Here is a 17,331-nt window from a genome sequence, read left to right as displayed (position 1 = left end):
TTCTCTAGTATTCTTGCGTATGCAGGAACACTGCGCCTCACCTCACAGGCTGAAAGATGCTTCGAGGTTTGTACAGCCAGCAAACAGCTCAGTATCTCGGTTTAGAACTACTTACCGTCCAGCGGAAGATGAAGGGCACGACGAGCTTGCCATTGGCACGGTCCGGGTCTGCGAGGGTGAGGGAGCTGCCGCCCAGTACGGGGCTAGAAGTGTTGCCGAAGGAACATGAGCCAGTGGACGTGACGTTGCTCTGGTACTCCTTGAGACAGACGCGGAAGAACGTGCTACAGGGTCGCGGGCAAGGAACCGAGCTGTCGGGCCGAGATTGCGACCCACAGCATGCACCCGACGCCAGCTCGCTCCGGTAGTTGGCGATCTCCAGGATCTGAAGCTCGAAGAAGCCGGACCCGTATGCGCACTGTAACAAGAAAACCACAATGAGTCACCTCGACACGCTGGCCCAATTTATTTTATTCCATATAAGAGAATATGAAACTTATTCACTGTATGTTAAAATAGTACAGTCCTGCGAGTCGTAGAAGGCGATGACAAGGGAACCCGGTACCTGGGGGTATAACTGGGCCACTCTGTCACGGGGGGAACATAAATGCAGACACCTGGTCCTCCAGGTTTGTGGTTGGACGTAAGACTGTCGACCATGCTGTGTAACCATGAGTACCGTCCTGGTACCCATTTCTGTTAGAGACTGAGTCTATCCCAGGGCCATAGCGCGGCTGGAAAGGTTAGGTCAATTGCAAAAAAAAATGCACTTCATCGGGACTCGAACGAGCGACCTTCCGGCTTGTATAATAGTTCCTCAACCGACTATGATACCGCGATCACAATGTGAAACTGAACATTGGCCTCAATGTAGCGCAGAAATGAAGAGATCCTGACTCCCTGTCATCTTCGTGGCGTGGAAGTAGCTACAGCGAGAACTCGGTCTCTATGAAATTAGCTTAGAAGCTTATCTGGTATCTTTCGTAGTCACGTGTCGTTGTCCATGTAAGTAAATAAGTGAGCAGAATTAAAAATGTATGCATAGTTTTCACAGGAGTCGCTATAGCGACTGGCTAAGGGCTGGACGACCGAGGGGTCGGAGTTCGAGTCTCGGTAGAATCAAGAATTTTCAGTACTCCACGTCGTTCAGACCGGCTCTGGGGCCCACCCAACCTCCTATCCAATGGGTACCGAGGCTCCTTCCCTTGGTGTCGAGGTCAAGAACACGTGGATCTATACATCCATTCCCCCATACTCCTCCATGGCGTAGTGCTTAATTAGTTAAGCTCAAGGATAACTTTAACTTTTACCATGGTTTTCACTGCATAATGTTGGCATCAGTTTCAGTTTCCCCCTCAGTCGCACTTCAAATTACCACCCATTCCGTTACGCAACAGCGTCCTTTTTATTCACGTCAAACGACGCGTCGAGAATAGAAACTACTTAACATTCCTCGCATCTGGGTATTCCATATCACTACACTAGTCACTGGTTTGAAATTTTGGGATTTGAGGTTTTCTAACGGCGGTGAATATCAGGATCATCATCATCATCATCTGGGACATGACACTGTGTAGTCCGGTAATTTTTTTTTCCTTGGCACTACAGCCCCAGTGGACCGACGCCTACCTCCATGAACTTCTCCGTTCACTTCGGTTTTTCTAGATCTTACACATTCGGTAGGACTCCTTGGGCGGGTGATCAGCTCGTCGCAAGGCCTCTTCCTGTACACAAACACAGAAAAACGCACACACACAAAATAAACATCCATGCCCTGAGTGGGATTCGAACCCACGATCCCTGTTTCCAAGCGAGCGAAGACAGTACATGCCTTAGACCGCTCGGATACCGTGACCGGCAGTCCGGTAAATAGGTAATTATATTTCTGAGGAACGTAATGCCTCCATCTTCAGGGTATAAGAGGAATGACTTGAACTTAAAGGTATGGAAAGCCTCTATAACTGTTATCATTTTAGATAAGCGAATTTTACTCTTCATGCAAATGTAACATATTTCATTGATATAAATATTGAAATATTGAAGATTATAATTTGTCTACTGTTTCTTTCTATTCATTAATTGCAGATGTTGCTGTTTATCTTCACGGACACACCCCAAAACAAACGCTATCCGTCCGCCGGATAATTATCTCAGAACTTACAGAGCTACAAAACAACACTGGACTTCAATGACGATGAAAGAGACGGACTGCAAAGTGAAAGTGTGAGTGACTCAGGTAAGTCACAACACAAATTTGCTGCATTAATTTGTGAGTTATGAAGTGATCGGTTAGAACGCTATTTTAGATTTTATAAATTGTTGTCTGTGAGATCGATATGTTATGAGTTATAAAACAACCCGAAACAATGCTATTTTTGAAGTAAATAAAGCAGTCTGACAGAGTGTTGCTTTAGGGGTTGTAAAATGGTGACTGTATGTTGCGTTTGGAGTTACATAATGATCTAAGTGGAGGACGTTATTTTAGATGTAATAAACTTATCTGAGAAATTCTTACTTTAGAATTAAAAGGCGATCTAACAGAACGTTACTTCAGGAGTTATAAGACGATGACGAAACGTTGCTTACGGAGTAATACGAGCAAATTTATCTCAGAGAACGTTGCTATAGCGATTATAAAGCGATATGAGAGAACGTTATTTTAAGGGTTATGAAGTTACCTAACAGAACGTTGCTTTAGCGATTATAAAGCGATATGAGAGAACGTTATTTTAAGGGTTATGAAGTTACCTAACAGAACGTTGCTTTAGCGGTTATAAAGCGATATGAGAGAACGTTATTTTAAGTGTTATGAAGTTACCACAAAAAGAATGTTGCTTTAACAGTTACAAAGCAAACCGAGAGAGAACGTTACCATCTCTGTCTGTCTTAACAATGATAATGTTTGTATGAGGTTATAAATAACATTCACTAAATGTAGGCTTATATTATTTGTAATTTACTGCATATGGTCACGCGGTAGCGTAGGGGCGTAGCTGGTTGAGACACTGTGCTACAAGCCGGAAGGTCACGGGTTCGAATCCCGATGAGGTGGATATTTTCCATTGACCAAATCCTTCCAGACGCATTATGGCCTTGGGGTCCACTTAACTTCTAACAGAAATAAGTACCAGAACTCTTCCTGGGGGGCCAAGGGTGTCAGGAGCGTAAGGCTGACAACCTTACCGCCATCTGTGAGCCGATTTTCTAGAGAAAATGTGGGAGCCTTGACGTCTCACAACCCTATGGGCCTTCACAGCCTGTTACAGGAATAGCTCTGACGTTTCATCTAAAACGAACATAATCTTCATGTAATTTTTTAGACTTATTTCGAAACAATCCGTCACTTTAAAATTCCAGTAACGAAGAAAGGCGTTAAAGTCTTCATTAGGCTTGTTAAGGTGAAAGACTCGCAGCAGACTTTACTAAATTGAACATTATCATGTTATTACGTCATTCATTCATTCATCAGTAATCTGTCAGACGACAGGTCCACAGTCTCTTCCAAAACAGTTCCTCCACTTAATGCGATCTCAAGCTTTCTCCTTCAATTAAAATATCCTCTTCTGTCCCCAAGGTCATCCATCATCTTCTTCCTCGTCTTCTGGGCACTTCTGTCCGCCCCTCCAGGTTTGTTTTGTCTCCAGAGGAAACACCTCGCATATATGGTATCTCTGTTTTTGGAAAGAGACTATCCAGGAAAAGTGATAATGTGGTAGTTTTTCCATTTGCTTTCCACATCGCAGTACAACAGCCGTTCAAACCGCTCTGGTCACGCCTGTTGCTATACGAACTTGAACCATCTCGAGCATCATTTGCTCTGTGCTTCAAGTCGCTGCTGATGACGCTACTTCTGGCATCAGTTTTTGGTTTTTGGTCTCTCTTCGTCTGATGCCTACCCTTTGACCTGTCCAGCAAGGGAGGCCCTGCCAGTAGCTACGCTACCGCTGGTAAGCTCTCAGGGTCCTTGGCATACTCGTTATTACGTCATTAAGAGTGATACTACTAAACCTCAGGGCGAAGGCTGTCACACACAAGGAAAGGTAACTTCTCGTATTGCACGATATAAATGTAACCGTCAGCCAGGTGTCCTAAAACACAGTCTGGTAAGGGACAACAGCTGAGTCTCCTTCTTTATTTGAAACTTGTGTGAAGTCGGTTGGCCCGAAAATTTTGCGAACTTGATACAGACTTGTTTTGTATCGATGTAACTGGTTTGCATAACCGGTTAACTACTTTCTTCTGAAACCGATGTCCTGCCTGTGTGTCCTCTGTCACCAATTCGGAACCAGCTGACAGACTGTTTTATATTCTCGTGAAACGGCAAGTTCATGAGCGGAGGTTGCTCATCTGACAGGACCCTACGTCATACACTACCAAAACCAGATTCCCCATCAGTACTTATATTTCATTTCAGCTGGTTTTCGTGCGAAATAAAATGTTGTTCCCATAAGGCCCTACCAGAAGCGACCCGCCGTAAAACTTGTCGTGGGAGTTGATGCCTTCCAGGGGACAGTTCACCATCTGTCATATGAGAGGCCAAACGGTTTTCTATGGCCTGCCGAGTATTTTGAATAGTAAAAGTTGCCCCGCCGGTCACGGTAGCCGAGTGGTCTAAGGCATGTACTGCCTTCGCTCGCTTGGAAACCGGGATCGTGGGTTCGAATTGCACTCAGGGCATGGATGTTAATTTGTGTGTGTGTGCGTTTTTCTGTGTTTGTGTATAGGTAGAAGTCTTGCGACAAGCTGATCACCCGCCCAAGGAGTCCTACCGAATGTGTAAGATCTAGAAAAACCGAAGTGAACGGAGAAGTTCATGGAGGTAGGCCTAGGCCCACAGGGGCTGTAGTGCCAAAGGGGGAAAAAAAAGTTGCCCCTGTGCTTAATTAATTATACACTACGCCATGATGGGATATGGGGGAGTGGATATATAGATCCTCTAATTCTTGACCTTGGCACCAGATAGAGGTGAACTGTCAGCTTCACGCCCGGGCCGCTTTACTCCCGGAGAAAGTGTCCCCGGTACCCATTAGATAGAAGGTTGGAAGGGTCCCAGAACCGGTCTGCAAGACGTGGAAAACGCCCCGCCTGATTCGAACACCGGCCTCTCGGTCGTCCAGCCCGTAAGCAGTCGCCATACCGACTGAGCTATCCCGGCTCCCGTATTTTGAATAGTGACATTTATTTTTTACTGTGATGAAATACTTCACAATATCTCCTTTTATTATCATATATAATTAAGGGGGTCACACCGAGAATGCGCATGGTAAGCACGCATGGAAGATGAGAAATACGGCGAATTTCCGCGAGGATAAACATGCCGGGGCGTGAACTCAGCACTCACCCCATTCTAGTATCCAGAATATGAGTGCATGAAGTTATTCATCTTTCCAGCATGGTGCTAATGAGGAATGGATACCTGTAACTTAAGGGTGGGGTCACACCAAGGAAACCGGCAACCGCAACGCAACCGCAATTTCCGAGAACTTTTATCAGCCTGAGTTGAACACATATTACTGAATGGAAAAGCGCAAACTGAGGAAACAGCAACGAGGTTTACTCAATTTTCGATACTGCATTCAGTAACATGTGTTCATCTCAGGCTCATAACAATTCTTGGAAATTGTGGTTGCGTTGCGGTTGCCAGTTTCCTTGGTGTCCCCTCGCCCCTAACCGTACAAGAGAGTCTGGTTGTAGAAACTCTTCTCTTGGCCACCCACAGCCCCAGACAAGTAGGCCTACTGCAATGTTTGCAAGGTAGACACTCCGCTGTACAAAAAGTGGTGTAGTCAGCCCTGGCCTGGCTAATTGGGATTACCCTCCTGCCGCTCTGAATGCACTGCGAGGAAACCGGAACCCCGCGGAGTGTCCCCTGCTGCTCCAGACCATTTCCTTTAAGCCGACAGAAACCAGATAACGTGTCAATGCATAGGGAATAGCCCTCCCAAATATTATAATGAGGGTATGTTTATGTGTATGTTTTAAATGCAAATAAGATTTCTTATATAGTTACAGACTTTAAGGAATTTCTTGCAGTTCAGTGGGCTAATGGTTCCCAGTGGAAGCGGTACAAACGTTCTCAGTTCAAATATTTTAATTTATTATAAGAAGCTATCGCATAAACTTTTGGGGCATAGGGTAGGGTAATTGGCTGAGGCAGTACGCTACAAGCAGGAAGGTCGTGGTTTCGATTCTCGATGAGGTTACTGTTTTTTTTTCAGCTGACCTAAACCTTACAGTCGCATTATAACCCCGGAGTCGACTCAGCCTCCAATACAAATCTTCGTCGGGGTGAAAGTGCGGCCGGCGCGTTAGGCTGATAACCTCACCGCCATCTTTAAGCCGATTTTCTAGAAAATGTGGGAGCCTCGACGTCTCAATCTTACGGGTTTCCAAGGCCGGTTACAAGGATAGCTTTAACTTTTACTGCATAAACAACTACAAAATTAAATTAATTAAAGCATATGCGTTTCCCGGTATAGGTATACCTTTCTGTGCAAATATAAACTATAGTACATAAATATGCCACATAAAGTGGCACATGGGTACTTGTAAGTAAAGTTGTCCCTGTGCTTAAGTAATTAAGCACCGCATCATCAAGATTCAAGGGGCAGTGGAAGTGTAGCTCCACAGTTTCTAACCTTGGCAATAGATCGTCAGCTTCACGCCTCGGCCTCGGCCCTAGGTATCCGATATATAGCAGGATTGGTAGACCCGAGAGTCGGTTTGGGCACTGTTGCCCCTACCGGCAATGAAACCTATGTTGCCCAGCCCGTCGCTGTACCGTCTGAGATCCCGGCCCCTATAGATACTGGTAACAAAAGAAATAATTTCTGCTCCTTTCAGTGAATGATATTTCAGAAGTGTCAAGACTCTCACTGAGTAGTTAAGCTAAGTGTAGCGTTATCCTTGTGCATATTTCCACGCCATGAAACCTATGAAGATAAAGCTTCCAAACTTCTGAATATGAATGTGTCTGGATGAATTCCAACATTCCTGCCAGAAATCCAATTCCTAACCCTAATCTGTCAACGCTGAGACAATTCAGAAGAAATTAGAAGTTACTTGCACAGTGAAGGTTACTGGAAAATATGAATCATAGTGGAGTGTGCCTGTGGTCGATGGAAGATTGCCAAGAAATTCCTATTTTAGACAAGAAGGAACAACAACGGTCTTAGAAGCGAGACGCTCAGACCAGTTTTCCTCCTGCGTGAGATCTTTCTGGTTTCATCCGTGAGTTATGTAGAAAGGATGACGAGCTGAAACATGTTACATACTTGTTCACATGTCAATATAACGGATATCGTATTTACCAGACAGGCTGGTATAACCATAGACTTGTTATCGGAAAGTGACTGATTCGAATCTCTGGACTACCTCACCCTTGATTCGTGTTTGAGAATTCAAGACTGCCAACTTAATATAGATTTCTAATGGATTACCGTAATAGTTTCAGGCAGATATTAGTTGAAGATCAGTTCCTTCCACATCCTTTCCATTTTATCCTGACTGGTGTTTACTCAGTCTCTCCAGACAAATGCTGGTATGATATCTTGAAACAGGCCACAACAGCCTCTTCACAGTTTCATTTTATTCAGCATTCAGGTTCGACTATCCACGCAATCTTTATAGTTGAAACATACCAAGTCACCATTCGGCTTCTGGAATTTCTGACTTATTTTCTGGCATTATCTAGTGGATTTTTTTTTCATTGGCACTACAGCCCTAGAGGGCCTAGGCCTGCCTCCATGAACTTCTCCGTTCACTTCGGATTTCCTAGATCTTACACATTCGTTAGGACTCCTTGGGCGGGTGATCAGCTCGTCGCAAGGCCTCTACCTGTACACAAACACAGAAAAATGCACACACACAAACTAAACATCCATGCCCTGAGTGGGATTCGAACCCACGGTCCCGGTTTCCAAGCGAGCGAAGATAGTACATGCCTTAGACCGCTCGGCTACCGTGACCGGCTTCTAGTGGAATTACTGTTTATAAATATAAAAAAATTAATCGAAATTGCCTTCTGGAAAACAGTTTCTTCTTTCACCTTGCAGCCACACGATCCAGCTAGCAGGGTTCATTTTTGCAGTTGGCTTCTGCAGCCTGTCGTTGAAGAGGAGATCGATCAGTAATTGGCATTCTTTTGTGATGAAGCGTGGTTTCACTTGCAGGGATATATAAATACGCAAAATAATTGCTACTGGACCTACTAACCCATGAAGTCCCGTCCCATCCAACGAAAACTTGATGTCTGATGCACTGCAAGTTTAACAATGATTGTTCAAACTGCGTTCTATTTTAACAAAAAATTAAGTGATTTCGAAAGATGTGTACGTGTAGAGGGATAGCATTTATACAGCACCTCCTAATTTCTGTAAATTTTAACTACTTAATTCCGTATGCTCCTCGCAGCCGGCGTTGCACTGGACGCTGTCATTCGCAGAGCCGTGAAACCGGTCAAGAAAGTAAACATCCTCTTGTATATGCTGTAGACGGTACAGCATCGTCAAATGGGACGAAGAATTGGAAAGGATGTACTGTAGAAAGAAGCATTTGTCTGGAGTGAATACAAGAACGTCAATCAGGAGAGAGGGCATCTGGGCTGAGAATCGAACCCGGATAAACCAGAACGTAAAGCAGGAGTGCTAACCACAGAGCCGTGATATTCGGTGATCTAGTAAAATCATGAACCACCACCGAAGACAGGATCTCAGGCAAATCTGTTAACAGAGGCAGTAAAAGCAACACACGAGACCACCGCGCTGCGTTGACTTCACGACAAAGAACATGTTTAAATTCAAATTAGTATTGCATTCCAATATCAAAGCTTCTACTGCTTATAAATGGTAAATTCCAGTTTACATACCATAAATGCTTCATGAGTAATATTGTAATAAGATATAGTTTATACGCAGAGAGAAAGCTAGTCTCATCTTCCGTAGTTTGTGCACAATTGTTGCGTTACATTTGTAGTCATCAAAGTCGATATTCTCTGTGTCACGGTTTCTGACTAAGACATATACATGCATATCTGTAGTGATCGATAAGAACAGTAAGGCATTGAACATTTAGCTGACTATGAACAAAACAAACAAACTCCGTGGCCTGTAGTCGGCAAGCGAACTATACCCGGTCTAGAAAACCGAGATTAACGGCCGTGGGGATTCGTTGCGCTGACCACGCGACACCCTCTATCCGCTAAAGTTGGCACTAACTTCGTCAAGCAGCCGTCGCTCGGCCGGTGTAGTTTAGCTGACTACTTAGTTTAATTTTTCAATGACAACAAAGAATTTAAATTAATTCTAGACGGGAGCAATGCAGTGCCGTTCTATAAACAAACAGACGGAATAATAATAGCGTTCTTTATAATGTGTGTTGTTCTGTTTGTTGAGACCGCACCCAAGCAGTTCTGCCAACCGTCTTTAAGGACCGTAGTTTCGGAAGTCAAGTCTAAATTGGTACAGGTTTACAGACACAATCTTTAAAGATGGAATAGCAACTTACACTGACCTATTCAGAAAACTGATGGCAATATTAGTCATAATGCTATTGTTGTGAGATATATGTTTCGGTTAATTAATGTTTTTTAATTCGCTTAGTGGGGAGTGGAGTCCAGCTGGGTCCACTCGGCACGGCGGCCACTGATTGGCCTATTGTACCTGCCCTGGGTGATTATAATGATCGATAATTTTGTGGAATGAAGATTGGCAGGGGAAACCGAAGTACTCGGAGAAAAACGGCCCCAGTGCCACTCTGTCCATCACAAATTCCACTTGACCAGACCCGGGATCGAACCCGGGCAGCCGCGGTGGGAAGCCAGCGACTAACCGCTTGAGCTATGGCGCGTCCAAATGTTTCAGTTAATTCGCTCTAAAGTTGAGATCGTGCACTCAGTCTTGTTAACATTAGACTTGTATTTCTAGTCACTAATCTTTAAAGTAGAAGTAAAGTTTTGTTTCAATAGCATGGGATTTATTTGAAGACGAGTGTGTAGACACTTCTAGACACGTTGTGTGCCTCATACAACGGGCAAAGACAAACGGAAGTGTAAAGTAATGAATACATCGTTACCCCACACTTTTGGAAAAACTACACTGAATTAAATAGATTCTAAAGAGCTCTGACGATGGTAGTTACTATATGATTCTGACGATGGTGTATAACACACTGATATATTGGATTTTTGGACTTCATCCATCGTCCCGGTTTTTAAGAAAACTAATAACTGGAGAAAACTCCAGTGATTGAGGCTAGCTCTTTCTAACAGACCCAACAGAATAGGTGTTTTCCTTCACCTGAGGACGAAAACAGATCCAGTTTCCGAAACGTCGTGTTTTTATTAGTTTTCTTAAAAACCAGGACGATGGATGAAGTCCAAAAATCCAATATATCAGTCTGACGATGGTGTATGACACTCAGAATTACTGGGTTTTTGGACTTTGTCCATTGTCCCGTATTTTAGAAACTAGAAAACACGACGTCTCGAAAACTGGATCTGTTTCCGTCCTCAGGTGAGGGGGAGACATCTACTAAGTTGGGTTCCTTTCCAGTGACTGTAGTTAGCTCTTTCTAAGGCGTCTTCCTCCCTCACCTGAGAACGGAAACAGATCCAGTTTCCGAAACGTCGTGTTTTCTAGTATGAAGAACACCGTACGATGGACAAAGTCCTAAAACCCAGTAAGTCTGAGTGCACTGAATCAAGTTGCGATTAGTTCGTCATATGGGAAGATGGTTATATATGTAAGTTGAGATTTCTAGCGAAATCTGAATTCCTTCAGCACCTCAATTTGCAGCAGATATGAACTGACAGCAGCACGAGATATCCATCGGAGTGGAAGTCGTGAGGCGGTGTTTCCTTTAGGATGTGCCTTATAAGTACAGTAGCTGGGAGAGATATAGATGTCTGATGCGATAGAAAAAGCCTTGGCTGCAAGTCCTTCTCCAGGATTTGATCTTGATTGGCATGGGCTCATAAATAAATGTTCAGCCTGAGAGGAAGAAACATTTTTAAACGCTGATGATTGTGGCGATATATTTAAATGTTTCGTTAAAAAGGAGTTAAGTTGAGGTTACAATACCGCCAAAGGGATAAAAACGTTAATTTATTTTACATTTATGAAAGATGACCCAAAATATCATGGAATAAATATTTAAGCATTAATTGTATTTAACACAGCTGTGCCTCTATACCATGTCATAATATTAAGGCAAAAGTATGTATTCAGTTTACAGGAAGTACATCACTTACCGTCATGTTGGGTCAGAGACGACAAAATTGGTAAATAATGAGTTTATTTTCGGAAGAAGCAGTGGAGCACATCTCTTAGAAAGGCGTAGAGGCCTCAGGTTTAACTTCTTTTCTGAAAAATACTAACAATATAGAGTCCCGAAGAAGTGCATTTTTTTTAATTGACCTAATCCTTCCTGGGTTCGACTCAGCCTCTAAACGAAATGGGTACCAGGAATCTTCCTGGGGAGTTAAAGGTGGCTGGCGCGTAAGCCTGAAAACCTTGCCGCCATCTGTGAGCCGATTGTCTAGAGAAAATGTGGGAGCCTCGATGTCTCATAACCCTGTGGGTCTCCACGGCCTGTTATAGGGATAGCTTTACCTTTTTACTAACACTATAGAAGGCTCTAATCCATTCACTTCCTGATTTACAATTCAGGCCTGCCGATTATATTATTTATTCAATCTCATGTATTTGATCTCTTACCCAACAGACTATTTCCTTTCGAATTTTCATGAGTATGTCTTAAGAATGGTCTGCATTAATTTCAAACAATTCATATTTCTACTGTCCACATATATATAAATAAATCACAATTGAATTAAACATTTCTTTCATTAAGGTTAATAAAATGACAAGTTTAAAATACTGTTTCGTGTCTCGCTTATCGTCTCTAGAACAGTAGATTCCCAGTAAGCAAGGTAATAAGAAACATTTTTTTCCGTGGCACTACAGCCACAGTAGGCCTAGGCCTACCTCCATGAACTTCTCCGTTCACTTCGGTTTTTCTAGATCTTACACGTTCGGTAGGACACCTTGGGCGGGTGATCAGCTCGTCGCAAGGCCTCTACCTGTACATAAACACAGAAAAACGCACACACACACACAAACTAAACAGTCATGCCCTGAGTTGGATTCGAACCCACGAGCCCGATTTCCAAGCGAGCGAAGATAGTACATGCCTTAGACCGCTCAGCTACCGTCACCGGTATTACTGATGCCTTATTTACTGATCACCCCTAAATAAATTTAAGATGTTCCACTGCTGTTTCACACTGTTTAAGTCCGCCTGAATATTAGGGCCATTATCTGAATAGTCTTTGCAATTAAACTTGTTGCAGTATAGAACTGAAGTATTCTGCTGGGAACTTCTTCCTCTGCATTTCGTGGAATACGCAGTACTGCCTGCTCTGGCCTCAGTAATTAATCCATTGTTCCTCAGACGTCCCAGGTTCCTTCATCCTCTGTGTCTACATACGCCTGACCTAATGATCAATTGGTGTTGTGCATTGCCTTATAGAATGAAATATGTGGGGGACGTTGTGTGTCCACCATGGTAGCCAGAGACGATTTTAGGGAGCCAAGAAATGTACACAAAATTGACTATGACCAGATGGGGGTTTCCCAGTCCTCCGCAAAAGAAAATGACCCACGGAGGACACAAGCGATTCGCAAAATGCTCGAGTACGAAACAAAGAACAAGATTGAGGTCTGGACACTGTCCAGGTTTCACTTCCATGTGATAAAGTTGGTACAGCTACTATTGGCTGATATAAATCAAATATTTATGAATCTATACAAGCATATTTCATAGTCTAAAAGAATATATATTTAAAATGAGATGGGTTGGTCGGGATTTGAGCTCTTGATCTCACGTAATGAGACCTCCAACTTCGACCAGGCGATATTGTTAGCAGCAAGTTCCCACCGCTCGTCACAATCATTATGATCTCCATCACTTAAGTAGGTACCTAAAACAATGAGCCAGATAAGAAGAAAAACTGCAATTAATTTAGGTTCCGTTCGTTTCAAGAGCTTAAACACGAAAGCTGGAGCAAGTGGACTGCGCTAATGATCCTTCAGCTACAAAACAAGAGGATAAAAGCGACCATTAACTTGGTGAACCGAGCCCAACATCAGACTAAGTGGCGGGTCTTACCTCTCTGCACTTGTCCGCTGTTTGTGTAAAATAAGAGGTACAACAAGAAAAGCTAATTAACATTTTAAACCTTCGCCTCTCCAGTCTATCTTTCCCTGTCTGAATAACAGCATTCATAGTTCAACACCCATTTTAATCTGTGGATGGGGGCATTGCGTTGTTTCAAGTTAATGCAGAACGTTCTTAAGAAATGTTAATGAAATACTGAGAAAAATATTAAGGTATCGTAAAGTTGTCCCTGTGCTTAATTAATTAAGAATTACGCCATGTAGGTGTATGGGGGAGTGGATGTATGAGGTAAAGGTATCCCTGTAACAAGCCATGGAGGCCCATTGGGTTGTGAGACGTCGAGGCACCAACATCTTCTAGACAATCGGCTCACAGATGGCGGTAAGGTTGTTACCCTTACTCGCCGGCTGCCCTTTATCCCCCAGAAACATTCATGGTACTTATTTCTTTTAGAGGCTGAGTCGACGCCAGGGCCATAGTACGGCTGGAAGGGTTAGATCAATTAAAAAAATCCAATGACTTCGTCGGGAATCGAACCCGCGACCTTTCAGCTTGTAGCATAGTGCCTCAACCAACTACGCTATCGTGTGCCGCTAGAATCAGGATTATGAGATTTATGTTATATGCAGCAATTTCAGATAAGTGTTTACATCGCATATTGCTCTATTCGTAAGTCGATTACAGTAATTGCTTTACTAAATTCAATTTAAACCATGTTTTAGTCTGTAATGACTGTGCTGACAGAAAACTGAACCTGCCTCTATAAAGTAAACCCCTCTGAATATTTAATGCGTCTCTTGTTTACCAAGCTCGTAGCTGTCACATTTACTCACCTTATTGAACATTGTCAGAACAAACAGCAAAGTATGCTTGAAGTTTAAATTTTACGCAGAAATCGCCGAAGCAAAATCATTATAAAAAGATATCCTACAGGGCAGTACAAATACAGCAGTTTGTACAGTAAAGTGGACTGTAGAGAAACAAAGTGTAACAGGCGAGCGAAGCATGAGAAACACTGTTGCAGCTTGTGTTGGTAAATGGTCTCATGTACGTGCTCTGGAGCGGCAAGTCCAGAAATCTTCTAGAGGAAGATGTAGAACTGTTGAAATGTCACTTTTCGACCCCAAAATATTGCCAGTGAATTACAAGTAGATATATAAGCAAGTTACTAAATAATTCCTTAGAGCACGATCATATTTTAGAAGGTGAAGGAGTTCCTGTCTTTTATGGCATCCGGAGATTCACTGTCGCATTTATAAATATCCCGTCACTGAATCGTGCCTTGTGCCAGATAAATCCAGCTGCCACTCCCTCACCCGGTGTACTGAAGGACTACTATAATATTATCGCCCTATGAAATCAACGCAGAATATCATCAAAACAATGGCTTTTCGATGATTACGTTCTTCTAATTCCCCGATATATTTTGAATCAGACGCATGTGTATCAAAGAAAATTAAATTAAGCCGGCATTTTGAAGGCATTCCACGTAAAAAGGTAAAGTTGTCCCTGTATTTAAATAATTAAGCAATACATCATGAAGGTGTATGGGGGAGTGGATGTATAGATCCATATTTTCTTGATCTCGGCTCTAGTTGGAGGTGAGAGGTCAGCTTCACGCCCCTGCCGCTTTAACCCCGGGAAAGAACCCTGGTGTCCATTGGAGAGGAAACTGAGTAGGCCCCAGAAACATTCTGGGTGACATGGAGAGGAGAGAAACGTTGGCCCCACCGGGATTCAAACTCCGACTCCTCGGTCGTCCATCCCGTAGCCAGTCGCTATTCCGGCTCCATATCGGGAAAATAAACCATATTTAAATATTATCGTCCTTTCTACATAACCCAAGCGGTATTTTACTTTGCATTTTCCGATTAAAATTTTGTGCATACGTCCGAAGTGTAGTAAAGGTTCCATGTATTGCATCATCTTTTGAGTTGATGATGCTACTTAATATTTGTAGAAGGATATAAATTATTAAGATCCTAATCATGTAATTTTCTCCATTCTTCTGTAACTTCCTCTCCCTTAAACTGAATACGGCTGCTTCTATTTATGATTAAATTTATTTAACGAGGCGATATCACACGCTGCGGTTGTTTAGCTCCGGGCAGGAGGTGAGAAGTTGGCAGCAGGAAGTGTTCACGGGACGGGGAAGCCATGAAATCGTTTAGCAATCATATGTTTCCGTATTTGAAAAGAGATGTCACTGCTGCTTGTCATATTTTAAGCAGATTAGTCCTAGATCAAATTTCATAAATATTGTGGCGTGCCGCCTAAAAGCCAGAACATCTGAGCGGATGTCCATTGCTAGACAACGGCTCAGTAGCTATGTTTCCCATACAACAAGGAACATTGAACACCTCGTTGCCTAGGCGGCAATTGCAAACACATGGAAGCTACAAAGCATACACTGGCAGATGTTACCACGGAAAGAAGAACCGGACGCGTGGTTAGATTTTCTTGTGCGCGACAACTGAGAAGTCAGCCAGTGAAGACTTGTTGTGTGCCTTCAAGACTTTGTGAGTGCTGTAGTACAGTTATATTGGGAGTGTGTAATTCACAGAGACTTGTATAGCTCCCGCGTTATTAATACGTGAAGACTACTGAAGATAGTGTGAAGAGATTTGTGAGTAGGGTTTGTAAAGTGTGTAAACCCATAACATCGTCATAATTAATGGTAGTTACGATTTGTACGTTGTTAAATAAACCAATTAACAATCTGAACGGCGTCTTCAGTAGCAAAACACGTTACAATATTTTCAATAAAGTGAGGAATCCGGAACAAGTAAATAAAACACATGCGTACAGTAAAGTAAAGTAAGGCTATCCCTGTAACAGGCCGTGAAGGCCCATAGGGTTGTGAGACGTTAAGGGTCCCACATTACCTTGACCATCGGCTCTCAGATGGCGGTAAGGTTGTCAGCCTTACGCGCGGCCGTGCTTCACTCCCCAGGAAAATTATTTAATTAATTCCTGGTACTCATTTCTGTTAGAGGCTGAGTAAACCCCAGGGCCTAGTGCGGCCCGAAGGATTAAGCGCACACAACAACGAATTTAAGCGAACGGCGTCTTGTATAGAATATTTAGACATTTACAATAATATTATGTTTTTAGAGATTGAACTGAGTCAGACTTACGGCGTATAGGTAACACTGCTTCGCAATACGTTGCCTTATCACTCCCACTGACATTCATTTAGACAGTTCGGCGGCTCAAATAGTTCCTTTCTGGAATCCGATGTTCAGGTACAGATCTTCATTTGATATCAGAATCTTTCCCATTAGAGGCATGGGTCTGGCGACTGTGTTCAAGGAATCCTGGCGGTCCCTGCTGGTCATTCCTGGAAGTTACCTTTTACTGCGGCTACTTACGTGCCTTCCACCCGTCTATTCAGACCTTCAAACAAACAAAAGCTGTCCGAAGACTGTTTGCTGAAATGTTTAATGTTCAGGGTACCGATTTCATTTCTATCAATGACTTACACCATGAAGGATGTTCCACTTGTTGGCTCTCTTCTTCAAGTCTATAGAAACTGACGCGTGAAGGTCCTTGCAGATTCTCCAAACTGGATTTCTATAAAACCAGAAGGTCAACATGGAGAGACAGCAGACATTTGTTAGGCCTTTAAGTGTGCCATTCCATACAAATTGTGATGTTATTTACCCTTTATTTTTCTTCGGAAGCCGGGATATAGTAGTCGGTATAGCGACTAGCTACTGGTTGGACGACCGAGGGGTCAGAGTTCGAGTCCCGGTAGGGTCAAGAATTTTCTCTTCTCCACGTCGTCCAGACCGGCTCTGGGGTCCACCCAAACTTCTACCCAGTGGCTACCGGGGGATCTTTCTCCGGGGGTAAAAGTGCCTGGGCATGAAACTGACCACTCACCTCCATCTAGTACCGAGGTCAAGATAATATGGATCTATACATCCATTCCCCCATACGCCTTCATGGCGTAGTGCTTAATTAGTTAAGCACAGGGACAATTTTACCTTACGTTACTTTACTTCAATGCAACTTCAAATTCGGGAAATTCTCGCTAGCACTCACTTCAGAATCTTCTGTCTCCCCGTCTAACATCTAAAAACGTAAAAGATGAAGACATATACAACTATAATCATAATGTAGCGTCTATAACCGTTTCTAGGCAACGGCTTG

At 43.2% G+C, this 17,331-nt stretch overlaps 1 protein-coding gene and 1 long non-coding RNA gene across 2 annotated transcripts in view; one reads left to right on the top strand and one right to left on the bottom strand.

Annotated features, from left to right (window-relative positions):
• Positions 1 to 17,331, top strand: part of LOC117282773 — a 188,064-nt gene that overhangs the window by 38,831 nt on the left and 131,902 nt on the right. Inside the window, exon 2 of the long non-coding RNA XR_004513634.1 lies at positions 2,086 to 2,236. This is a non-coding gene — a long non-coding RNA (uncharacterized LOC117282773). The remainder of the gene's footprint in view (positions 1 to 2,085; positions 2,237 to 17,331) is intronic.
• LOC111870270 (protein jagged-1b) overlaps positions 1 to 17,331 on the bottom strand; it is a 330,686-nt gene that overhangs the window by 281,530 nt on the left and 31,825 nt on the right. The window contains exon 2 of the mRNA XM_023862401.2: positions 116 to 418. Coding sequence (XP_023718169.1) covers positions 116 to 418 — 303 coding nt within the window. The remainder of the gene's footprint in view (positions 1 to 115; positions 419 to 17,331) is intronic.

The sequence above is a fragment of the Cryptotermes secundus genome, unplaced genomic scaffold (assembly GCF_002891405.2).
Source record: "Cryptotermes secundus unplaced genomic scaffold, Csec_1.0 scaffold94, whole genome shotgun sequence".
In the NCBI taxonomy this organism is placed as follows: Eukaryota; Metazoa; Arthropoda; class Insecta; order Blattodea; family Kalotermitidae; genus Cryptotermes; species Cryptotermes secundus.
This window is presented reverse-complemented; position numbering and strand designations above follow the sequence as displayed.